Source organism: Pseudorca crassidens, chromosome 6 (genome assembly GCF_039906515.1).
Source record: "Pseudorca crassidens isolate mPseCra1 chromosome 6, mPseCra1.hap1, whole genome shotgun sequence".
NCBI lineage: Eukaryota > Metazoa > Chordata > Mammalia > Artiodactyla > Delphinidae > Pseudorca > Pseudorca crassidens.
The window spans coordinates 37,600,734-37,627,773 of NC_090301.1; the positions used below are offsets into that span (position 1 = coordinate 37,600,734).

At 39.4% G+C, this 27,040-nt stretch overlaps 1 protein-coding gene across 1 annotated transcript in view; it reads left to right on the forward strand.

The window, feature by feature from the left end:
- Positions 1-27,040, forward strand: part of RFTN2 (raftlin family member 2) — a 61,070-nt gene that overhangs the window by 2,410 nt on the left and 31,620 nt on the right. The window contains exons 2-5 of the mRNA XM_067741122.1: positions 11,028-11,211; positions 12,782-12,896; positions 16,603-16,882; positions 19,862-20,065. Coding sequence (XP_067597223.1) covers positions 11,028-11,211; positions 12,782-12,896; positions 16,603-16,882; positions 19,862-20,065 — 783 coding nt within the window. The remainder of the gene's footprint in view (positions 1-11,027; positions 11,212-12,781; positions 12,897-16,602; positions 16,883-19,861; positions 20,066-27,040) is intronic.

Sequence of the window (27,040 nt, forward strand, 5' to 3'; positions counted from 1 at the left end):
TAAGCAGGCACATATTTTAAAGTTGCACCTGGTTCCTATTTGGTCCAGGGGCCCAGTCTCCTGGTGTCCCTTTTCTCTACAATTCTTCCACATGTTTTTTGTTCTGTTTTGTTTTTGTCTTTGCCTTTGCCTTTGCCTTTGCCTTTGCCTCTGCCTCAGAAGCCAAGACTCTGTATCAGCCCAGCTCCACAAACCACCTTCCTCTCTTCTGTTGTCTCTGACGCCCACCTATTCCTCCAGTGTGTAGAGAAGTGAGTCACATGGGGGTTAAAATATGCCAGCCTTCTTCATATAGTCCTGGCCATTCTGACCTGTGGTTGCTGTGAGGACTACTAAATAGTGGCATCTCCTGCCTCTCAGAGACCACGTGCAGTGAGCAACCTTCCAGGAAACAAATTGGTCTAGTGACAGCTGTGTGTGCTCACGAAGAGCCTGTCTCTTACCTTGTTTTCCTCTGTTTTTCCAAACAGAGGACATGGGACAAGTCCCAGTGGGGCAAGAGGAGACCCTTTGAAATTTCCAGTGCCCTGTGTTATGGTGGCTATAGTTATCTTGAACAATTTATTGATTTTCCATTTAGTTCCATGCTCTGTGTGCATGTGTGCATGTGTGCGTGTGTGTGTGTGTGTGTTTGTGCCTTTCCCACACTTTTTTTTTTTTGGTAGGGGTACTTTGAGCCATTACTTATATATCTCTATGGGAGAAATAATAGCCTAATCATTAATTGCATAAGGCTCTGGAGTCAAGTTCCTGGGTTCTGAATCTAGGCTCTTTCACTCATTAACTTGGCAAGTTTATAAATTTTGCTGTATCTCAGTTTCCTCATCTATAAAATGGGGGTTCTGATGGTGCTTGCATAATAGAGTTATTTTAAAGATTAAAGGAGATTATACAAAATAATCTCCTTGAAAAGGTACCTGGCACTTAGTAAGCACTTAATAAAAGTTAACTATCCCTCCTGGCTTTATGCCAGATCTACTAACCACACTAGCGAGATTTCAGCACAATTTTTGTGATAAATTTTCTGGATTATTGTATAGTAATCTATACATGTGTATGTATGAGAGTGTGTCAGTATATATATGAGTACATCATCGAGTTTCTTGGCGAAAAGTTAAATTAACTCTGCAAATAATCCAGAAGGGTTGGTTTACCTTCTTGTGCAATCCCAGAAAACAATCTGAATAACCATGGCCTTAAGGATTTTTAGAGCATGTATAGCTTTATGGTTAAAAAGGAATTTCTACAGTATTAAAAACCCAATAGAAGGACAGATGGTAACTTCCTTATTTGACTTTCTAATAGAATCATGTAAAACACATTGAGTAAAATTTTCCTGGCCCCTAGCTTGCTTTCTTATTATGAGAACAAGAAACTCTCATTGTCTTTTACCATCACTGTAACAGTAGTAAATACATTGATGTATGGATTCTGTAGAAGATGCTGATAAGTAGTGAAAACACAAAAAGGAATAAGACATAGTTTCTGCCCTCCAATATTTTATATTCTAATTGGTCAAACTGGACAAGCTCATGAACTCCTCAAGGTCAGGAACTATGCCACATCCACCTTTGCACTGCTGTGTTTTGCACAGTGTTTGGCACATGACCAGTGGCCAATAAGTTGTGTTGAAGTAATGAATGAAAAATTGCAATACGAGATACAAGAGGTATCAGGAAAAGGAAAAATCAATTTTGAATAGGATAAGTTGGAATTCAAATTAGGACTTTAACTGAACCTGAAGAAAAAAATAGGGTTTATATAATCAGAAAAAGATTAAGAGTTTGAGGTACTTTCAAGGGCTATTGAAAGGAGAAGTGAGGGGGCGTCCCTGTAAGAGACATTACCAAGAGGGACTTAGCCTGTGGCTGGCTGGATATGAAGGGACAGAAAGAATGAGGAATCCAAGATGACTTCCCTGTTCTGAGCCTGAGTAACTGTGGAAATAATGATGCCTCTTACAGTAGGAGGGGCGTCCCACAGGGAGTCAGTTGGTGAAACAGCAATTCCATTCCAGGCACGTTGCATGTGAGGTGGCAGTGGAACATCCTGGCAGAGAGAGTTACAGGTGCACGGCAGAGATGATGACTTCCAGGAGGAATTGAAGTAGATAAAGTCTTAAAGAGGAGAATATGGGCAGAGCATAAGTGTCTTGGGCTGAATCATCAGGCATATTTAGCCATATTTAGGACAACTCAACAAAAATGAAATAGAATGAGGACAATTGCGACTGTATAGCACCAGAGAACACAAGGAAAAGGAGGGTTTCAAAAAGCAAGAAATGGTCAGTAATCGTAAATACTAGAGAACTTTCAAGAATAATGAAGATGCAGCACTGAAGAGAATGCATTTAAAAATCAACAAGAGATGAATAAAGTATCAGAAACCAGGGAAGGAAGGAAAGAAGGTCAGTCCAGCTAAATTTTCTATGTCTGTCTGAATCTAATAAGTTCTTGAGTATTTCCTCAAGCAGTCAAAAGATTTTCAAATGTAAAGTGCTATGTAAAAAGAAATTTATAATAAAGATGACTAAATTTACTGAAGCATCAACATAATCTCTGTCAGGTAAAAAAAACCACATAAGGACTTTCCTTTATTTTTTATTTATTTATTTATTTTATTTATTTTTGGCTGTGTTGGGTCTTCGTTGCTGCATGAGGGCTTTCTCTAGTTGTGGCAAGCGGAGGCTACTCTTCAGTTGCAGTGTGTGGGCTTCTCATTGCAGTGGCTTCTCTAGAGCATGGGCTCTAGGCGAGCAGGCTTCAGTAGTTGTGGCACATGGACTCAGTAGTTGTGGCTCTTGGGCTCTAGAGCACAGGCTCAGTAGTTGTGGCAAATAATAAAGCTTCACAATTTCGGACTGTTGGGGGAAAGAAAGATCCCATTCTGACCTGGGGGATAGGGAATCTCTGAAAATAGCAAACAGTTGACCCACTTAAATAAATATTGATGTTGGGAGAAAATACATTTCTACTGGCAATCTACGTTATATTGGGGGTTTTTCTTACATCTGGGTGGACATTTATTTATTCTTTTTTAAAATTTTTATTGGAGTATAGTTGCTTTACAATGTTGTGTTAGTTTCTACTGTACAGCAAAGTGAATCAGCTACACATATACATATAGCCCCTCTTTTTTTGGATTTCCTTCCCATTTAGGTCAGCACAGAGCATTGAGTAGAGTTCCCTGTGCTATACAGTAGGTTCTCATTAGTTATCTGTCGTATACATAGTGTCAATAGTGTATATATGTCAATCCCAGTCTCCCAATTCGTCTATTTATTTTTTGAACTAACACTTACTGAGCACCTACTGAGCTCCAAGTGAGGAATAAAGCCTAGTCCTTGACTTCTGTGAACCTGCATCCTAGTGAGCTTGCTGCTGAGGAGCCCTGATGACTAATCATCTGTTTACAGTGCTTACACTCTATGCTGTGATACAAACTTTGCTAGAAGTCTGAGAGTTACAGAAGCAGAAAGAAGAGCACCTCCACCCAATTGGTAGGATCCAGAAAGACTCCTTAAAAGAAGTGCCACCTCATCTGATCTAAAGAATGAGTGAGACTTAGACAAAGATTTATGTCCAGAATATACAAAATACAACTGAATATCAAAAAAGGAAAAGACAACCCAATAGAAAAATGGACAAGGAGCTTGGACAGGTGGCTGATGAAACAGGAAATCTAAATGGTCAATAGACATATGAAACCGTGCTCAACCTCATTAGTAATCAGGAAAAATTCATGTTAAAACCACAGTGAGAAACCACTACAAATCATCCAAAATGGCTAAAACGTCAAGCTAATACCAGGTGTTGGTAAATTGGTACAACCATTTTGGAAAAACAAAAAATGCTTTGTCATTACCTAGTTAGCGAAGATACATATACCCAGTGGAAGCGTGCACACGCATGCACCCTGCAGCACATACAAGAATGTTGATAGAAGTGCTATTTGTAATAACCCCAAAAGTGTGAACAACTCAGAAATCCACGAACAAGAGACTGGAAAAATAAATTGTGGTAAACTCATACAGTGCAACACTGCACCACAGAAGTGAGCCAACGTATTCTGAAAAGGGCCAGATAGTAAATATTTTAGGCTTTGGGAGCCGTGTGGTCTCTGTCACAGCTACTCAGCTCGGCCAGTGAAGTGCCAACATACCACATGCAACAAAACAGGCCGTAGGCAGTACTTTGCTGTCCTCTGCTACACTGCAGTGAAAACGAACAAACTACCACTACACAAGCTGCCCAAGATTAATCTCACGACCTTAATGTTCAGTGAAAGAAAATAGACGCAAAATACTGTATGATTCCATTTATATAAAGCTCACAAAATTGGCAAAACTGAACTGTAGTGTTTGCTTGCATTCTTGCATAGTAAACTAAAAAGAGCAAGGAGTGAGGACCACAAAAGTCAAGGTTAAAAAAAAAAGTCAAGGTAGCACAGAGCAGGAGAGGGGGGTTGTGATTGAAACGGGCAGGAAGTGAGGCTTATGGCGTGCCCGCCATTTTCTGATTTTCGAATGGATGGTGGTTACCAAATGCTGGCAGTTTTAAGTATGTTTTGTGCACCCCGTTTGTACGTTACATTTCTACCCCCACACAAGATGTTTTTAAAGTTTAAAAAAAAAGGCTGAGTAAGGAAGTGGGGGTAAGGCAAACAAGGCTGAAAGACAAGCTGTACAGACTCAGAAACGAGAGAAAATCTCATGGTTTGTCTGGGAACTACAAGTAAAACCGAACAGGCAGAGTGCAGCACATGCAGGAGACAGCGGTGAAACACAAGGCTGCAGGAGTTTTCATGGTCATAATGCAATCTTTTGCATATCTACCTGTAATTATGAGCTCTGTCGTCCCTTGGAGTTTGAGTGCATTTCAAAACCACAGTTGTATTACTTCAATTAAATATATTAATGAGTGACTACAAAGATGGCACCTTTATTGAAAACATAAAATTTTATGTAATTTGGATGTTATTTATATAGTAGTTTATCTTTCTAAGTAACTTAAAACATTTTGATAAGTAGAGTAAACCGGATACTCCTTTTAATATCTGTACATTAGATTGATTAACAATTTATAGTAGTCAAAAGCTTTAGCTCAGCTCATGTCTGAATCTTCACAAATTCTGAATTAGCAGTGATGCAAATCAATGAAGCTTTACTTTCCTGTCGGTGCTCGGATGTACTGGCTCTGGAGTCATTCTGTCTGGTTCAATTACAGCCTTACCGCTCACTAATAATTTGGGCAAGTTATCAAATCTCTCTCTTCCTGAGTTTCGTCATCTGAGAATAATGATAATATCTGCCTTGTGGAGTTTTTGTAAGGGCTAATTAAGATTAGGCATGTAAAGCACTTTGCATAGTGCCTGGCACAAAATATGTACTTGGTACATGTTACTTATTATTTTTTACTATAATTGCTAGATATAATATGGGGTTTGACAGTCTGTTCCCTTTTGAAAATATGGTAAAATTGCTTGCCAGTGTTTGTACATCGTGCTTTTATCTGAGGAAACAATGTTTCATAAATATTTCAAAAATACATACCAATCTTCAGAAGTAAATTGGTGGAAAGAACATATATATGTCTTGGACTGGTTTCATAGAGTTACATCATCAGAGCAAACCTTTTGACATTGAACAAGTTCTTAGCTTTTTACTAGAATGTGACTTTTTTCTATTTTTAAAATTTGATCTTTGTCTATGAAGCTTTTAAGCAAAGGACCATAAAAAACTCTACTGATATTTTATTTTGGAAACTATGAGGATGAATGATAGACTTGCTTAACGTTCAGCATGTTTCAGTTTTAATCAGAAAAGTCCACGCTGCATGTATATAGATTTCAAAGCAACTACAAAATACTTTCCTTCACCAGTTCTTCACAATAGCCTTGTAAGGTGTAATAAAGCTTTTACAAATCGTGTAGCATTGATTGAACGGCAACCAACCCCACCCATTAATGCTGTCAACAACACCATTTGTTCCTTCTCCCAAGGAACTCGCAGCGGTTGAGGAGCTAAGAAGAGCAAGATGGCTTGCAGCTGCTGCTAACTGCCTGTGCTGTTCAGTTCTAGCCAAAACAACCACACCTCCCCCCTAATTTCCTGTGTTTAAAAAGTAATAGAGTCTCTGATATTACTGCCCCAGTGTAAGGACATCAAATCAAAGGCTTGGCTTCAAACACCAAGCCTATCTTGGAGACATAATTATTCACTCTGGTGAGCACTGATGAAAATGCCTCACTCTGTGTGCACAGCTTGCCCCTTCCTCACATCTCTAAGCTGAGTCAGGCTGCCAGTCTCTTTTCAGCACAGTTTAAAACATTATTAAGAATCGAGGGGATTACCTGAAGAGAAGTTCTCAACAAAATTCCCAGATTTATTTCACCTTTCCTTGCTCCTAGGTTTACCTTTCTTGAATGACACTGGCATGTTTAAAATAAATCACAATGTAGGATAAGAAGGGCAATTTGTTAACAGAATGAACCCCAGCCCTCCTATCACCATCATCCTCCTGTCCCCACTAATGAGGAAGATTTGGATCACTTTCTGTGTCCTAGGATATGCTGAACACTGTCTAAGATGGTCCGGGTGGCCTGGCCTGGACCTAGGCAGGCTCTGGTCTGCAGAATCCCTGGGGCAACCCAGAGGAGAAGCTGCAAACCAACAAGACATGGGCCATATTCAGCTTTTAGACAGGTCTCGCTTGGTGTGTATAGTGTTAAGATATTTGAATTAACTGTCACTTTTTAAAGTTGGGAGATATTACATAAGAATCTGGATTTGGGGGTTTTCTTAAAAAAAATAGAAGATCCAGCAACACTGGGCCGACATGACCACATGGCAGCACTGGGCCAGGGCTGCCGCACTCTTGGATAAGGTATTAAGTCTTCCCCAGGTCCCTCCTTCAGCACAGCCCCTTTCCTTGTTTTATCAGGCTGATACCTTTGGACATTTGGGTCTGGGACTCAATGGAGCAGATCAGCGTGAGGTAGGGACTGTTATTTGGAGTGAGTTGGCAGGCGGGACACCTAATCTATAGGGTGAGTTAGGGACCTGAGATCTAGAGCATGAGTTAGGGGCCTCTGATACAGAATTCTACAGATGGTGAGCCAGGCTGGGCTTTTGGAATAAATCCAGATCTCTACAATGATCTTCCTGGAGATTTTTTTAAACCAACAATGACATCTCGTAGGGCAACTTCATTCGAAACTATCTTTCTAAGCTGGGCCACCAACAGACAGGCACATCACTGATATTTGAGTGTTTACTTTGTACCAGGCCCTGGGATCATGTTTTACAATTACTATGAAAGCAACTCTATGAAGTTAATACCATTGTTTGTCCCTGTCTCAGACAGGCAAATTAACTTTTTCCAGATCTAGTAAATGGCATGAGTTGAGCCCAGGTGATTTGCTTCCAGATCCTAATGCTCTTAGAGTAGTGTGCTGCCTCTCGTTCCACAGGGGAGGACTTTATTTAACAAAGCATTCAATAGTTGTATAGCACATGCTACATGCCAGATACTTTCTAGGAACACATATAAACTTATTTAATGCTAACAACCCTATAGAGTAGACTCTATTATTATTCTTACCTTGAAGATGAGGAAACTGAGGCACAAGGGTGCAAAGTACCTTGCCAGGCTAGTAAGTGGCAGAGCTGAGATTTGCATCCAGGCAGTCTGGTCCGAAGGTCTTTTTTTTTTTTGGCTTGTGGGATCTTAGTTCCCCCACCGGGATTGAACCCCGGCCCTCAGCAGTGAAAGCGAGGAGTCCCAACCACTGGACCACCAGGGAAGTCCCCCTAGAGTCTATTTTCTAAACTACTGCTCCATGAGCAACCTGGAGCTCTGTTCACTGAATATGTTAATGTTACAACCAATTTTTCATTCAGTTGGTCCTTTAACAAGTGTTTTTCAAGCACTTATCATAATTATCATGTCTATGCCGAGTGCTATTTATCAAAAGACACAGACCTCCAAATAGAAGAACATGCACATTTGAGACAGTTGAATAATTAATGTAAAGCACTGGGCCCAAAATGACATGATCTTTACAAAAACTTATGTGTAAGATATGCTTATTAGTACTGATGTACAATTTTTTTTCTCCCTTTGTAACTTTACTGGATTTCTCAGTTTGTAATTCTTCTCAAAACTTCTGTGTGTGTGTGTCTTTGTGTTTCAGGCATTAACATTTCTTTTGCATTGAACTCAAGACAATAACCTTACTTTATTGAAAGTGCAAGAGGATGTAGATTAGACTAGAAAAGCTGGATTTGTTCCACTGACACAAAATTTCTCTGACATCGCCAGAGAGCAAGGTGTTCCTTAGAAATACATTCTCTACCTGAACAGGAACCTCATTAAACACCAGTGTCCTTCTGTTATAGCTATCTTCTTGTGATTCTATTTAACGTGTTACAAAATTCTGCCTTTGAGAACCTTATTCTGAAACAATAGAAAGGAGGGAATGATTTCATTATCATTATCAATCGGGCCAATGAAGTGTAGAAAGTCCTTTAAGAGACCTCAGGCTGTAAAGTTTTTACAGTTCTTTTATCTAGTTTTATAATTCATTTTATTCCCTCTGATGTCATCTGTCCCCCTTGCTGCCATCACTGTGTCCTTGCTACTTCTATCCCAATAGGGGTTCCAAGCCTCTACCAAAAGACTTAGCACTAGACCTGAGATGCTTTTAAGTTGTACACACAAACACAGAATTAATAACATTGAATCTCATAGTCGGAAAGCTGTGCCCTTTTCAGTTCTTTTTAAGCCTTCCAATCGGTTTGGAGTTACTACGTCTTTAACACCTCTCTAATGGCTAATTCTCCCTTTCAACAAAGAGAGAGCGGGGCTGTGGCTCAGTCCTTGGCAGATAACAGTAACCAGCTAGAATTTGATACGTATTTTCTTTTTGTTGTATTTATTTGTATGTAATTTTCTACTTAGGGTAAGTGATTCTGGTTTTATGCCTTTAAGGAATTCTCAGTCTAACAGCAGAGACAAACACATAAACAAGTATCTATAATACAGATTGATAAGGGAACTAGTAGAATGCACAGCACAGAGGAAGGAATGATTAACCCAACCTGGGGAGCAGGAAAGGAAACGAAGTTCTGGCAACATGAAAGAGTGTGCCAGGCTCAGGAGCTCCCGTAGTTCAGTCCTGCCAAAGCAAGATGTACAAGGAAAAGGATGACAAGAGTGAACGCTGAATAAGTAGACAGAGGCCAGACTATGAAGATTCTTTCGTATCATGCTAAGCATTTCCATTTTCTACAATAAGCAATGAGATCCATTAAAAGACGGAAATTTTCTTTAAATTTTTGTAGGATTAGTGTATAGTTCTAAAAATAAGTTTAGGCTATGTTTCATTCCTTAGTCTTAACAGTTTATTCTAGTTTATAGTTTTTTAGTTCCTTTGTTTGGAAATCAGGGTTGATAGTTAAAATACTAAAAAAGTAAGACCAAATGAATCACGGAGTGATTGCCACACAACCATGCAGAACTGGGTCATTTTGCAATGAAATCCAGCTGTTTCTTCCAAAACCAGGATCAGTCTCTTTGTTTTTATTCCTATTCATAATGATGAAAATATATTGTAGATTAGTTTAAATCCAAAAGAGGATGAAAATTTGAGTAAATGGATTCATGCTGGTTTATATAACTTTTCTTTGAGTGCTTTATTTTCATTTGAGAAGTTGGCATGAACCCACGTGAATCCAAGTGGTGGATTTCTGTTCCATCACGGGGATATTAATGTAAGAGGAGGTAGGGATTTCCTCTGACCCTTCTTCCTTGTCTGCTTCTTAACCTACTTCCTGTGTTTGGGCAATTAACAGCAGCTATTTTCTGGACAGCACTGACCACACTGACAGAAGGCCAACAGCCAGCACTGCCCCTACCTGGAGTTCATTTCATATGTTTTGTTATTCAAGAGAGAGCCAAACTGCAGCTCCATTTCTAGTTATTAAGTCTTGGTTGTTTTCCAGAAAATGAGAAATATTGTCACAGAAAATGAAGTTGTTTTTAAAATTAATACTGCTAGAACATTCATTTTCCCATATAACACACCCTTTTCCTTTTACTAAAAACTATACAGATTGTACTATTCTACAGTTTCTACAGATTTGCCCTGCTTCAAAGGAATGTTTCAACTGCATATAAATGTTGCGTTTAAATTTCCTGTGTATTTAGAATTCTTACTTATTAAGAAGAACTTCTGGTTGCCTTTACTTTTTCAATTTCTTTACTCAAGTATTTATATAAGTGCCATAAGAAACCATATTTTTAGTTTCCCAGAGAAACTTAAAACACGATTTTTTTGAAATGTAATTAGAAATAAGAAAGCACTTGACAGGGACTTCCTTGGTGGCGCAGTGGTTAAGAATCTACCTGCCAATGCAGGGGACATGGGTTCAATCCCTGGTCCAGGAAGATCCCACATGCTGCGGAGCAACTAAGCCTGCGAGCCACAACTACTGAGCCCGCGTGCCCTAGAGCCTGCATGCCGCAACTACTGAGCCCACATGCTGCAACTACTGAAGCCCACACACCTAGAGCCCGTGCTCCGCAGCAAGAGAAGCCACCACAATGAGAAGCCTGTGCACTACAACGAAAAGTAGCCCTGCTCACCACAACTAGAGAAAGCCCATCGTGCAGCAACGAAGACCCAACAGAGCCAAAAATAAATAAATTTTTTTTAAATAATAAAAAAATTAAAATGTGTCTTTAAATAAATAAAATAAAAGTGCCTTATTTGAAAAATATATATAGGGCATTGTATTTCTACTTTAAGACATATTGGTAATACTAAATATCTGACAGCTGCTAAGATTACTTTTGCTTTTTCTGAAATTAAATTAGAAAATATATAATACCTGTTAGTATAACTTTATTTGAGATTAAATCATATGGATACATTTCCTATTCATTAGTATTATCATACGTAGATAGAAATAATATGTAATTCAACTTTATGAATGTGCAAATCTCTCTTTGCATTTGATATTTCAGCTTCGCCAAACCCAGAAGTAATCAAGATAAATTCAATTCTGGATATAGTAACAAAAGTGGAAGACTACTATCTTAAAGGATATATTGTTGGGGCTATTCATCCTGTTATACAACCTGTTGGGCAGCAAAAACACCTGCCTGCAAGTTACCTATACAGGGTGGTGCTATCGCGCTTGAAATTAAGGTAAGCCTGACGCTCCAGAAAACTGTCATACTAAGAAGCTGTTGAGAGAGACAGTTTTCTTTGGCTAAAAGCAAAGCAAGTTTGAACGAAGTGATGGAGAATAAAGGATAATTCGGGGTTTTGGCTTAAGGCACATTTTCCAGCAGTTGAACCTCGATTGGGAGAAGGAAACTTAAATCTCCTTCCTTAAAACTTCTCATAGATTTAGCCCCTTGCAGACAAACAGGTCCTAGGTAAGGATGTCAATGAAAAATGGGAAAGGAAAATAGACTCAAGAAGCACCTGAAAGCTGATATAGCAACTTCAGCGGGTGAGGGGGTATCAATTAGCTATATCCTATCACTGGGCTAAAAGAGCTGACTGAACAAGTCCACTTTCACTGAGCGTTTTTTTTGAACTGTCCTGTATTGCTTTATTAATAGTGGCAACAGAAACTATCTCTAACTTCCAAAACTTTTACAGCAAAAAGGCCTACATGCCAACTTCTCACAAACTGGATAGATCTCTTATCAGCTTTTTCCAAAAAATAGGATGGGAAAGCCAGAAAGCCATCCATTTTAGGTTCTTTTTTAACTTTTTTAATAGCTGTTTTTCCAAACAATACTACAAACGTTTTTGCCAACCAAGCTTGTATGTTTCATAATATTCAAAATACTGTTACTCCTTCCAGTGAAGAATGAAATAACCAGACCAATGTCTTTGATTAATACATTAAATTTTTTTTACACAACTCTCCAACTGTATCAAAATCATCTCAAAGACCAGGGTAAAAACTGTGTTTTCTCTTTATAGCGACTTTAACTATGAAAGGGCTAAGCTGAGAGGGGAAAATAAAATAAGAGAAAACAGGAAAATTGGGAAAAAAAGAAGAGGCTTTAAAAAATCCCAGATGTGCTTTTTAGGGACACTGTCTGCTACTGAGTAACTAACTGCCCACTTACACATGTCTGAGAGGGCATGTACACAAGCAGCTTTCACCACGACAGGGCACCTCATCAGATATTTACTAGTGCAAGCATTACTAAGTAAATATGCCATTTACCACACCATAGCAACACTTATGTCCTAATTACAAATCTTACAAACCAAGGATAAATTATTTTTCTCTTTTTGCATTACTTCAAATAGATTTAGCAGTGCCCTGCTAGGGCTAAGAATAATCAAGGGGTGAAGATCAGAAAAGAAGAAAAAGGAAAAAGACAGGACAATATTTATCTGCACTTAAATAGGATTGTTACTTGTGCTTTTGTACAATAATGAGGTATTATTGAGGTATAACAGTGATCTAAAATCATTTCTCATAACTTATCAAAACAACAGATGTGGAGCTTTTCTTTCATGTTAAATTAGAAATTAAATTAATAGAGGTTTTAATTAAGGAAATCTAAATTAATAGAAGTTATTGTGTTTTTCCAATATTTTTACGTAAGAAGACAGCCATTAGAGTCGAAATAACAAAGAAAAAGGATTGCCTTGAACTTACTTGTGAGTTACTCGCTCATTTGCACATGAGCATATTAACTGAAAATCAGCAATTGGCTTCCAACCATAAACATATTCTCTGTTACAGCACGAAGCATTCGACAGCACCCAGTGGACAAAGACGCCCAAGGCTTGTGATTGAGGAATGTCCTCTAACTTTTGAGACACAAACAAATGACGTAGCAAAAGAACTGATAGAAAAGGTACTAAAAGTATACATTTTTTCATGGGATATTGAGAAATATTTCATAATTCTTCTTCATCAATTTCCTTTCCTACTTTAAAAAGAACAGGAAAATGATAGGTGACTTAGTCTACCAGAATTTAAAACAAATTGAAGCACAGGTACCAAATTGTAGAGTTAAAAACAGAAATACAGGCCAGTGAAACAGAATGGAAATGCCAGAAATAGATTTATACATATATAAGAAGTTTCATAACAAACCTGATGAAATAAAATGGGGGAACAACCATTACCGCGTAAGTGCTGCTGGGAAAATGGGCAATTGTTCTATAGAAAGTAGACTCCACACATTTCACAAGAGTTAAAGAGGTAATTTTTTCAAGTGCAAAAAATCTGAAAGAAAATGAAAGAGTGGACATATTTAATTATGAATAGATTGAGTAATTTGAGTTTGAATATATAAATATAAGTTATATACTAGGAAAAAAAGAATCGGGGGGAAATCTGCAGCAAATGTGTCTTATAGAAGCTTCATTTTCTGAATATATATGAAATGAATACAAACGCATGAAAGTATATTCAGTCTTGAATGGACAGACAGAATCCATGGACAGAAAGGAAACACAAATAATAAAGAGACATTTGGCAAAGGGTTCAACCTAACTAATAATTTTTAATGTAAATAAAAACTGAGAAGTAACAATTTACCAGTATTAACTGAGAAATTAAATTGAAAATATTAAATTCAATGTTGGAAAGACCTTTAAGAAAACATTCATATACATTCATATACAATGCAATTGGCATTGTAATAAATTAGTACAGTGTTTCTGAATACCAGTTTGGTAATAAAAGTCATAAATCTTGTTTTATTTTGTGACCCAGTGATTTCCTCTTTAGGAATCCATTCCAAGAAATTAATTGAAAAGGGAAAAATCATGTTTATACAAAGATATTTTAATCAACAGTGAATAGGGGCCAAATTCTCAACAAGTGGAAAACTGAGAAGGAAGCAATGGTCTATCAATATGATAGACTATTTTATGGGCATTGAACATGACAACTATCTTAACTGTTGAGAGAAAAAAGTCTATTCAATATAACTTAATTGAACCTTAAATGAAAAATTGAACACTATATGTATATTGATTAAAACCAAAAAAAAAAAGAATTGTACATTCATAAGTATTCTAAACGACAGGATTTGATGGTGAAAGTTTGGGTTTTTTTTTAAATTTTAGTTGCATTGTCATATGTGTAAGGTTTAGCTTTTATTTAAATGAATACTGCCAAAAACCTAAGGCATTTCCTGTCAAATAAGAAACTGTGAAATTTGTTCGCTGTTTCTATTTTTCCCAAGCTTTAAATGACCGTGTGTGTAAGATTATCTGTGGTTTGTGTTTAGCCAGTTAGAGCTGCCAATGATACCTCCCATTTAGATATAAAGTCACCATTTAATAAGGTTTTTCAGGAACAGCCTTTGAAACTAGATTTTTATAAACAAGGTACACATACTATTTACTACTACTATTCTGGGAAAAAAAATTTTTTTTTTCTGGGAATGAATTCACTCCATAAACAAAAATCTAACTGCTAATTTAGTCTTAATAGATCATCATGAGAGCATTCGTTTTGTATTTGACTTCCTGGACACAAAGATCTATTTAAACAGGAAAGTACTGTTATTTCAGCAATTAGAGTAATGGGGTTATTTTATGAAAAGAAAAGCTTCAGGAAAAATAGCACGTGAAATATTTGAACATTGCCCCGTGTATGAGCAAGAGCAATAGATGAGTGCCAAATATTATTTTTGAACGGCTGCCTGATATAAAGAGTTGATTGTTAAACAGCTAGATTTTAAGTCATTTTAACATTATGTCAATGTTTGCTCTTTTTTTAAATTTAGATTTACAAATGTTTTCCCCAGGATTTTTAAATAAAAATCACATGAAAAACATCAATCTTGCAACTTAAAAAACAGAAAAGACAGTAATACTCTGTATCATACCACCTTTTCCAGATAAAACTTTTTAGTAATAGAGAAAGTCTTCTGCAATTTTCCCCCCAAATCAACAAATAAGACCTAGAGAAAGCACTGACATTAAATTTACCGGTTTTTACCTTCCTCCTCACCACCTCCTTCTCCTCTCCCGGGAAACCTGATATAAAGGACAATTTATGGTTATTTTTAAGGCTTCTTGCCGTGTCACAGTCTTAATGTGTTAATTTATAGGAGTAAATGATATTGTGCCAGCAGTGTTTGTCCAAGCTCCATACACCCACACCCTCTGTCCGTCTCAGCTAAGTTACAGCAGCCTCCATTGCTGTCTGGTTTCACCCTGCTTCTTCCTGGCCTTTTTCATTCCATTTTATTGCTGACTATAGACGTTTGCACTTGCAACCTCCATCATAACTCTTTCTTCGCCTCCCAGGTGAATTTAAAACATTTAAAATGTTTAAAACAGTGGCCGTATAAAAGATGTTGCTATTTCTTCATTTTAACTTATTTAACGAGTACTTATAGAGCACCTGTAGGTACAAAACATTGCAACACAAAAGTGAGTAAGATAGTGCCTGCCCTCAAAAGAATGGTCAGCTTAACACAGGAGAAAGACGTGGACACAAAAAGAACAAAGAAATGATGAAAAAGCAGAGAAAGAGAAAAGTGTTGAGCATGAAAATAATCACTCTTAGGGTCTCAAATTATTTCACTGGCATTATTTCATGTGCTTCCGAACACTATTCTTTAACTGATAGGACTGAATCTAATCATGTGTATTTGGCCCAGAAAGGAGATAATAGTACCAAGATATAAGCAAATCAGAAACTTCTTAAGAGTGGTAGTACGAATTGGGCTTATGCATTATATGTATGCATTTGTCAAGAATTAGTCTTTTAACAGTTTTCTTTACACACAAGCAAACAAGGCTGTATGTTTTCTGCTTTTAAATTAATGTCTCTTCTTTATTATTAAGATGTATTTGGTTTTGTTTTTTTTTTAAATGGAGGAGGAAGAAAGAGTGGCTTTATTTCTTTGCCGGCAAAGAGGGAACACAGTAGCCTAGCGCCTCAAGAACTCTGCCCCCCTCCCTGGGGAATAGGAAGCAGTCAGTAATGTTATTTTTGAGGATTTCTTGGGATAGTTTTGAATTTTGCTTCAACTAGAGAAACCATTGTTAACAGGGCTGCAAATATCATGCTATGGAATTATCAGTTCTTCCCAAATAGTAACCTCTTGGAGAAAATATAATTTTAAAATTAATTAATTAATTTACTTATTTGTTTGTTTATTTATTTATTTTGGCTGTGCTGGGTCTTGGTTGCGGCACGCGGGCTCTTCATTGCGGCGCAGGCTTCTCTAGTTGCGGCACGCGCGGGCTTAGCTGCAGTATGTGGGATCTTAGTTCCCCAACCAGGGATCAAACCTGCATTGGGAGTGCAGAGTCTTCACTACTGGACCACCAGAGAAGTCCCGAAAATATAATTCTTGTTTTCACAGTTTCTAAAATGTATCAGTTCTGTTTGAAGAAACCACCAACATAGTGTGACAGGATTTTAGGATTCTTGCTATATTAGAGGTCATTAATTTGTTTATGAATGGGTCTTTACTGGTCCATTTACTCCTTTTCTAATGGATTTCCTTAATAAGCCTGAAGGTTAATTGATAAAGCAATCAATGCAAATGAAGTTTACATTTTGTTCTACCGTGTCTTTTTAAACTTCAGATTAATGGAGGTGCTAAAAGAGGAATGAAATTTGTTGGATTCATATCACAGCACTGTCCACCACTTAAATTCTGCAATGGAACCAACCAGGATGGAGATACAGAATCAGCACTACATGTGAGACACAGTTCAGAGGAAAACTGTAAAATTTGGAATGAAGGAACATTAAGTGGGCAATCATCTGAAAGTGGAATTGAGGAAGAACTACATCATGAAAGTGGACAGTGTCAAATGGAACGAGATGGCAGCCCCAGTTTCTCTAAATCAAGAAAGGGAGAAGGTAACAGACAAGATGAGTAGAAATAGAAATATTAGTTTAAATTAAGCACAAATATGTTTTTAAGGGTTTTTAAACAAATATGAGGCAAATTAAATCTCTAATGATTATAAAGATGAAAAAACTAGTATAAACTTTTCTTGATTTTTTTTAATTATTGCACCTGGAATAAGGTAGGGCAGTTTTCCGAACAGTTATCCCTAGCATGGTCATACGACACCATCCACATAACGAAACTTTGTGTTGAAAATTGGTTCCCATTTAGTCATACGCCAACTCCTCTGTAAAATGGAGGCTGTGCATGTATACCAAAAAAGTGATTCTGTAAAGAAAGCTGTTCTGATTTATGTTTCTCCCTGTAAACAGTGTGTGAGAATTTTAGTTTTGGCCTTTCCCATTTCATGGGCACTTTTCACCTTTGAAGTTAATTGGCTTTATTTGATCACCAGTTAGAATATTAAAATGCACATCATGATGAAACAACTAATATAACAATAGTGCCTGCATTCTTCTTTTTTTTAATTTATTTTGGCTGCACTGGGTCTTTGTTGCTGCACGGGAGCCTTCTCCAATTGCGGCGAGAAGGGGCCACTCCTCGCTGCGGCACGCGGGCCTCTCATGGAAGTAGCTTCTCCCGTTGCAGAGCACGGGCTCTAGCCATGCAGGCTTCAGCAGTTGTGGCTTGTGGGCTCTAGAGCACAGGCTCAGTAGTTGTGGCTCACGGGCCTAGTTGCTCTGCGGCACATGGGATCCTCCCGGACCAGGGCTCGAACCCCACGTCCCCCATATTGACAGGTAGATTCTTAACCAATGTGCCACCAGGGAAGCCTGTGCCTGCATTCTTAAATAACTTTAAACAATAGTTTTATTCTTCTTTGCAGCTAGCAAGGCTTTCAAGAAGTTGAGAGTATTTTTTAATGTATTTCGGACTGTTCTAAGTTTTCTGATACATTTACAGACACGCTTTAAAAAGCACTAATAAAGAAAATCAAAGATTATGTACACCTTAGAGTTAAGAGTCTGCAGCCAGACTGCCTCAGTGTCTTTAATAGAAAGGGTGTTGTTGTGAGTAGACATGAGATGTCTACAAAGTGCTTAGCCCAGTGCCTGGCACAGAATAGACTATTAAGTTAGCTGCTATTAACTGATCCTTTGATCAGTGTTGGTGCTAAGGCCACACACACTGGTGGCATCGGCTTTCTGGGTTATGGTGAGATTGCTCAATATTCGTGCATGGCAGAGACCCACTGGACCACGGTCAACACAGCCTCCTTAAGAAAGGACCCAGGGCTTCCCTGGTGGCGCGGTGGTTGAGAGTCCGCCTGCCGATGCAGGGGACACGGGTTCGTGCCCCAGTCTGGAAAGATCCCACATGCCACGGAGCGGCTGGGCCCGTGAGCCATGGCTGCTGAGCCTGCGCGTCCGGAGCCTGTGCTCTGCAACGGGAGAGGCCACAACAGTGAGAGGCCCGCGGACCGCAAAAAAAATAAGAAAGGACCCAGAGCATTTCCCAACTCATCATCTCACCACCTCACCACAACCAACACCCTCCCATTTTTCTACCAGTTCCCTAGCTAACAACCACGCTGATTTTCCTGCAGAGTGCAAAATTTAGGAATGTAAATTTAGGAATGTAAGAGTTGTTGGAGTTGTGGCCAGAGAGCTACCCACTATATTCCACCCACAGCTACCTATAAACTCCTGCTGGTTCCCATCCTAACTTTGATTAGATCAGGTGTCTGTTCCAAGTTTTTTAAGTTTCAAATCCAGTATGCTACTTAATTTAATTATCAGTCTTTAGATTCTGCTTTCTATTTATTTTAAAACCCTGTATTTTTTCATAACTTTTCTATGGCAGTGGTTGGTTCTTAACTTTTGGTGCTGGGACATAGGAGTGAGAGCAATAGCAATGGGGGCTGGGGGGAGACCAACAAAAGACCTCTTGGAGAGTCTGGTGAAATCCATGGAGACTCACCCAGAAAAACACACATAACACACATACCCCTAATACTCTGTGACACAAGTAGTGTTAGACTTCCTAAAACACAACCATAAATGTGGGTCCATAGACCCCCAAGTTAAGAATTTGCTAACTTGTAAAGTATAGGATCCAGCAGTTCCATGTCTAAGTATGCATTCTAGAGTCACTCTCACATATGTGTCCAAGGAATGAATAATGTTTGTAATAACAAAAATTCAGAAATAATGTATATGTCCATCAACAGGAGAAAAGTAAACGGGAATGCTATATAGCAGTTAAACTAAATGAATAAGATCTATATGTATTAATTACACTTCAAAAGCATAATGTTGAACAGGAAAATCAACTTATAGATTGATACATACAGTATAATACCATTTTTTAAAAACTTTTTAAACTGCAAAACATTGTTTTTAAACTGCAAAACATCATTTATGTGTAAAGAAATGTGTATTAAAAGAATAAAAGAACTTGCATGAGAATAATAAACACCAAATTCATTACAGTAGCTATTTCTGGAGAATAGGATTAGGGGAGATACATCTTGAGCCTCAAGTACATCCATGTCTCATTTCCTTGAAAAAAATCTGAAGCAAACCTGGCCCAATGTTAACATTTGATAAAGCTGAATGGTGGATAATTTTATTATTCTGTATGCTTGTTTGTGTGCTTGAAATAGCTCATGATTAATTAAAAAAAAAAAAAATTTAGGGCTTCCCTGGTGACGCAGCGGTTGAGAGTCCGCCTGCCAATGCAGGGGACACGGGTTTGTGCCCCGGTCCGGGAAGATCCCACATGCCGCGGAGCGGCTGGGCCCGTGAGCCATGGCCGCTGGGCCTGCACATTCGGAGCCTGTGCTCCGCAACAGGAGAGGCCACAACAGTGAGAGGCCCGCGTACCGCAAAAAAAAAAAAAAAAAAAAAAAAGAAACTATTTTAGGAATCTTTTCAATAAAATTATAGTTTTCCCCTTTTTTCTTCCTTCTGAACACCTATCCTCAGATAACAAGTTGTATACAGTCTTCAATGATTTTGAGGATGAATCAACCTGCTGGACCTATCAGGAAGGCATCTTGTCGATGAAAGTAACGAGAAAAGGCTCTGTCGTTAGTACACTTGATGCCGATTGGCTGGAGTTAACTACATTTTATTATAAACAAGGCTTGTCTTTAATCGATTCTTTTGTATGCTGGGAAACATCTAAAGGTAAGTTTTATATTATGATATGTTGATATCTAAAGAATTTGACCTTGTGTCAGAGTTGGTGGAAATGTTTTTGCCTCTCAAGTTCAATGGCTAAAAGGACAGATATTATTTTTTTGAATTTTATTTTATTTACTTATTTCTTATACAGCAAGTTAAAAGGACAGATATTATTCCTAAGAAAATAGATTCTAATTATTACACAACTCTGTAGCTTTAATTTAGAAGCTTAACCATCCTATGTGGTACTATTATAATGTGATATTTGCTGTTGGGTTGTGACTATCAGAAATGGACAAACCCCTGTGTGATTAGTTAGTAGGATTTTCCAAGTAAGATGTACTACAGCAGCCCAATCAGGAGGTTACAATGACATTTGACAATTACTATCCAAATTTATTACACTAGCCCAATTTTGGAGACTACCTACCATGTCCTCCAGTCTAAACCTGACTTCTTCTAAAATTCGTATAGAAAAATAAACTTTGGTTCAGAAAATTATATTGATCTATATTTATTTATGCCTTCCCCTTATCTTTCATCTTTATCTAACCTTCTTCTTTTAGTTACAATGGGATATGTAATCATTCATGTCTATCATAAAAACAAACAAATCTTTCCAAAAATTATTTCTAAAGAAAGTGTTTTTTAAAAGAGATTAGTGCTGGGGCTTCCCTGGTGGCGCAGTGGTTAAGAATCCACCTGCCAATGCAGGGGACACAGGTTCGAGCCCTGGTCCGGGAAGATCCCACAAGCTGCAGAGCAACTAAGCCTGTGTGCCACAACTACTGAGCCTGCATGCCACAACTACTGAAGCCCACGTACCTAGAGCCTGTGCTCCGCAACAAGAGAAGCCACCGAAATGAGAAGCCCGCACACCTCAATGAACAATAGCCCCTGCTCTCCGCAACTAGAGAAAGCCTGCGCACAGCAAGGAAGACCCAACGCAGCCAAAAATAAATAAATAAATAAATTTATTTTTAAAAAATAAAAGAGATTAGTGCTAAAAAAAAAAGAACAAAGATAGTAAGGAGACTGGAAAAATGCATTAGGAAGGATGGAGGTTATGAAAATCAGGATAGTTAGGGACCATGACTCGAGGTTAGAGGAAGGAATGAAAAAGAAAATAAAATGAGATCTCAATAAACCCTATTATTATTAAATCAGCCTAGTGATACCTTATCTAATACAACTAAAGACTTTGAATGATTATTTAAAATTATCGAGTCGTGTTCCAATAGGTCCCTTTAAGTAGCAACCAAGAGTAAGGATCTAGCTCATTGGAGCACCCCATGGAGCACCCCAAAAAACATCACCTTGCATAGTGCTTGGCACTTAGCAAGTGCTCAGTAAATATTTATTAGTATTTTTGGTTACTGGAAACTTCTTCCAAGTTGATCTTTTATGGAAATAGCCGGACCTGATATGAAGCGCATGGACTTCAGCATCAGACAGACCAGGGTTTAAATCCTGTGTCCTCTACTTAGAGCTGTGTGACCTGGGGAAGTTAGTTGAGCTCATTGAGTCTCAGTTTCCTAAAAGGGGGATAAAAACACTCCTACTAACTGTTGTGAGAACTTAATAAGATATAGTACGTACAAAGTAACTCCCACGTGCCTTGCCCACTGTCAGAGTTCATTTTCTGGGGTTGATCTTTTCTCCTGCCACTTGCTAGATGCACTTACACTACTTTTTTTGTTTTTTTTCTGCAGGTTTTCCATTTTTTTTAATTAATTTATTTTTGGCTATGTTGGGTCTTCATTGCTGCACGCAGGCTTTCTCTACTTGCAGAGAGCGGGGGCTACTCTTTGTTGCAGTGCTCAGACTTATTATTGCAGCAGCTTCTCTTGTTGAGGAGCATAGGCCCTAGGCATGCGGGCTTCAATAGTTGCAACACACAGTAGTTGTGGCACACGGGCTTATTTGCTCCAAGGCATGTGGGATCTTCCCAGACCAGGGTTCGAACCTGTGTCCCCTGTATTGGCAGGCGGATTCTTAACCACTGAGCCACCAGGGAAGTCCCTACACTACTTTTAGTATGAATCATCTCTTTAAAGATCAGTTTATGCTTCATATATTCCCTCCCGCCCCATCTCTTTCTCTTCACTCCAAATACTCTAAGTTAGAGCTGTTCAAAACAAAGAGGGGGGGCGGTGATTTCCTGGCGGTCCAGTGCTTAAGACTCCGCACTTTCACTGCCGTGGGCCCAGGTTCGATCCCTGGTAAGGGAATTAGGATCTCACAAGTTTCAAGGCACCGCAGAAAAAAAAACATCCATTCCAAATTTTGGATTGTGACTAACTGCTGAAGGAAAGACAAAAAAATCCTCCTTTGACAGTGTCTTTCAGGCACCCCTGCCTTGGGCCTTGCCTGATGATGAAAATAAAATTAGCCACAGCAGTTGCCAGCCAGAGGCTCTGTAGGGCTTTTGTTCTTAAAGCCTCAGAAGCTATTTAGAGAGCCCGGGGGAAAGTCTTTCCCTCTCAGCAGCTCTGGAATGTCTCATTAGACGTTCTGCAGGCCTTGCCAAGCCCTAACAAGCCACGAGCCACGGTCTGTAAAGTCTGGCAATTGGGTGTGTCACTCAGGACTTTCCTGGGAGTACACAGGGAAGCTGTGGAGGGGAAATTGTGACCAATGCCTGTGTCACTGTGAGAAGCAAGTCAGAGGAAGCAGGGCTGAATTGGTCGCTTTGTTCCGGGATATCTGATGCCTGACATCTAAAGCACATAGGGGACAATGCATATTTTGTTTTGTCTTGCTTCCATCCTCTTCCAAAATATTGTCAGAAGTCAGCCCACCATGAGGAATAGAAGTAAAAAACCAAACGTTGCTCAGAAATTTAAATATATTACTCCACACATCTCATTCTATAAATCTCACTTTATAAAATTCTCTGGAGACAGAGGGGGAAAAAAACTTTTAAAAGTTTTCTCCTTCAGGAAAGTCATGGTGGAAAAGTTGTAAGGTTTGTGAAATTCCTCTTCAGTGCCCTTTCCCACCCACTTTCAAAGACTTTTCTGCTTTGAAAAGTCCCATAGGCAGAGGCACCCAGGGACCCTTTTGCTGTTCATATGGCCTGAGGGTTCTCACTGCAGTGGCCTCCTGTTCCTGACCTTCTCCAGCACTGCCCAGCCTTCACCAAACTGGTCTGCAGCTGAATTCTCTGCACACTTACAAAAAGCTCCAAATGAACCCAAGGGAGGCTACAAGAGGCTTACCCAATTGAGCCAACAGAGACAAAACACTTTATTCTACCAGACATATAGAGATCCAGGGGGGCAGCTGACAGGGATGAGATAAGCAACTTTGCCAGGTGATACAAAACACACACACACACACACATACACACACAACACTTGAGGTTCTCACACTTCACTGGCCTACCAATGCCCCCATCACCCTCAGAGCACAGCCTCTTCCCACCTTTAGTATACCCACATCTGAAGGCTACCTTTTCATTTTTTGTGAATTCTTCTCAGACTTCAATTGATATTCATTTCAATCTCTTCACTCCTATAAAAATGCTTGTGTGGAGTTGGCGGGGGAGATGTATCAGAATGAGCAGTTAGAACTGGAACATGTATGTGTTCATTTCACATATATGTATATGCCAGGTCCTAGGCCAGGCATGAGGGGTTTACACTGATGAGCAAAATGGACATCTTCCCTCCTCTCAAAAAGCTAGCCACGGGACTTCCCTGGCAGCCCAGTGGTTAAGACTCCACGCTTCCTCTGCAGAGAGTATGGGTTTGGTCCCTGGTTGGGGAACTAAGATCCTGCAGGCAGCGCAGGGCAAGGCCAAAAAAAAAAAAGGCACATGGCGTCAGGCTGTAATGGGCATCAAAACATATATACCTAATTTCAAAATTGAGAATAGTGTGTGACGTTACCCAGCAGGATATTGTAATGAGAGTAACTGGGAAGAACCAGCTTAGATGGGTGGTCACGAGGTCCCTTCTGACAGGGTAACAATCACACTGAGACTGGAAGCCTAGAGAGGGCTGGTGTTCAGGAACCAGAGGAAACGCCCCCAAATGTAAAAAAACCTAGGATGCGAGAGAGGAACTGGGAAAGGGTCTGTGTCGCTGGTGCAGGGTGTACAAGAGAGAATGGCTCCCGACAATGTAGGAGAGGTGAGCAGTAGCCACGCCACCTAGATCTTAACAATATAAATGATGCAACAGGCACTAACACATATTTGTACTTACTCTATGCCAGCATTGTTCTAAGCACTTCACAGTTATTCACTCATTTAATCCCCGCAGCAACCCTATGAGGTAGGTATGATTGTTCCCCTTCTACAGATGAAGAAACTGAGGCACAGAGATTTTAAATAATGGGCTCATGTTCAAGCAGCTAGAAGGGGTAGGAGGTAGGTGGAGTGTGTGCTCTTAACCAACTTGCCATCCTGTCAGGATTTTTATTCCAAGTCATTTGTTGAAGATTTAAGGAGGGAGTTATGACCTGACCTACATTTAAAAAATAACTTACTTGGCCTCACTTTTGGAAACGGATCATGGAGGGCAAGCATGGAAGTGGGGAGGCTGCTAAGAGGCTGTTGCAGTGATCCAGAGAGATGATGGTGGATGGGCAGCAGTAAACAGGCTGAGATGCATTCTGGAGACAGAATGCTCATAAAAGAGATACAGAATGAGAGTTCCCATATGTGCCTGCCCTCCACTTCTCAGACGTGGTCCCAGGCCCACCCTCTGGGCAGTTTAATGCCAAAAATGACACTTGGCCCCAAATACTAAAATGGGATGTTACATTTCCTCACATTTACAGAAATGTCAATGTCACATCTAGCTGAAATGAATGTGTAAGATCACATTTCCAGACAAGTAAACCATTCCTTGGAAATTCTTTAAACTTGTGCTTCGCAAACCAGGGTCAAAGTACCCTAGGGGTATGCAGCTATGTGCCAGGGAGTACACAACTTCACAGGATAAACCTCTTCCTAGAGTGTCAATATTCCTTTAAGATTGGGGGTAGGAGAAAGCAGAAGAGGAAATATTGCTTTTTCACGTCATATGAACATATTTGAATAGAATGCAAAATTTGCATGGGTTTTTAAGATATAACATTAGACTTTAAAGAAAGCTTATGCTTTGCCCCAAGTCACTTCAAACTGTACCTGGAGACCATCCTTCAGTGATACAAGGGTACTTTCCTTTGCTATTGATGGTATTTGGCCAAAAAAAAAAAAAAAAAAATTTGAGAAGCAGTGGGTCAGACCAATGCTTTGTTACTTTTTCACATTATGCATACATAGCAAATGGTAAAATTGCAGGGCACATGGGTACAAGCGGAAAGGCTGCTCTGGGCAGGAGGGGGTGCCCTGTGCCTTAGCACACCTGTACACCTTCTAAGTACACCAATGGGCCAAGGCACACAAGGTGGGAAGCTCTGAGATAAGTGACGTTAAGAGATGACTCAGTTCACGGGACTTCCCTGGTGGCACAGTGGTTAAGAATCCACCTGCCAGTGCAGGGGACACGGGTTTGAGCCCTGGTCCGAGAAGATACCACATGCCGCGGAGCAACTAAGCCCATGCGCCACAACTACTAAGCCTGCGCTCTAGAACCCGTGAGCCACAACTACTGAGCCCAAGTGCCACAACTACTGAAGCCCGTGCGCCTAGAGCCCGTTCTCCGCAACAAGAGAAGCCACCACAATGAGAAGCCCCCACTCGCCGCAACTAGAGAAAGCCAGCGCAGTAACAGAGACCCAACGCAGCCAAATATAAATAAATAAATCTTAAAAAAAAAAAAGAGATGACTTAGTTCTGGACAGTTATTAAGTAATTGTTCAGAATTATCACCTCACCCCAATACCTGGAAGATTTAACACATCAAACACCCAAATTGTCACCCCCCCCCCCAGCCCCCATGAGGCCTTGCCTGTCACCCTCCTTAGCTGCCACTTCTGTTAGGGAGAATTTCTCAAGAGAGAAATACTCTCTCCTGTGGAAGTATCATTCTTCTGTGGCTCTAAGGACTGGCATGGTCCCTAAGAAAGCTAGCCAGGGAACCTGGGGAGCTCTAAAGTGAGAAGGCAGGTCTTTTGTTTTTAACTGAAGTATAAGATACATATAGTAATGTGCATTAATCTTATGTGTACCGCAGAATAGAACACAAATGTTCAAGATAAGAACATTTCCTTATATGTCAATTATATCTCAAAAAAATTGAAAAAAATGAGAAAAAAAAAAAAAGATACACATTTCCAAAATCCCAGAAGGCCTCCTCATGGCCCTTCCCAATCAATACCCTCCCACACAGAGACAAGCATTATTCTGAATTCCAGCACCATAGATTAATTTTGCCTGTTTTTGAACTTCATGTAAGTTGAAATATACAGTATGTATTCTTTCTCATCTCACTTCTTTTGCTCAACATAATATCTCTGAAATTCATCCATGTTGTTGCATACCGGTGAGTCTTTCTTTTTTATTCTTGGTAGTATTGCAGTGTATGAGTCTACCATACTTTTATTCTTTTAAACCAAAAGAAGTTTAGAAGTACTAGGGACTCTCAATACCAAGAGCAAGAAAAACACAAAGCCACAAAACCCATAGTTCTCCAATTATATAATCCTAAAGTGAATAAGAAGCAGATTACAATTAACTACATAATTATCACAGTATATAATTATTTTTAAAGTTTATACCCCCATTCTAAAAAAGGACTTGAGGCAAATATACATTTTTTTAAATAAATTTATTTATTTATTTATTTTTGGCCGCGTTGGGTCATCATTGCTGCCCACAGGCTTTCTTTTAGTTGCAGAAGAGTGGGGGCTACTCTTCCTTGCGATGCGTGGGCTTCTCATTGCAGTGGCTTGTCTGTTGCGGAGCACGGGCTCTAGGCTTGTGGGCTTCAATAGTTGCAGCACGTGGGCTCAGTAGTTGCGGCACGTGGACCCTAAAGCGCACGGGCTTCAGTAGTTGTGGCAGGCAGGCTCAGTAGTTGTGGC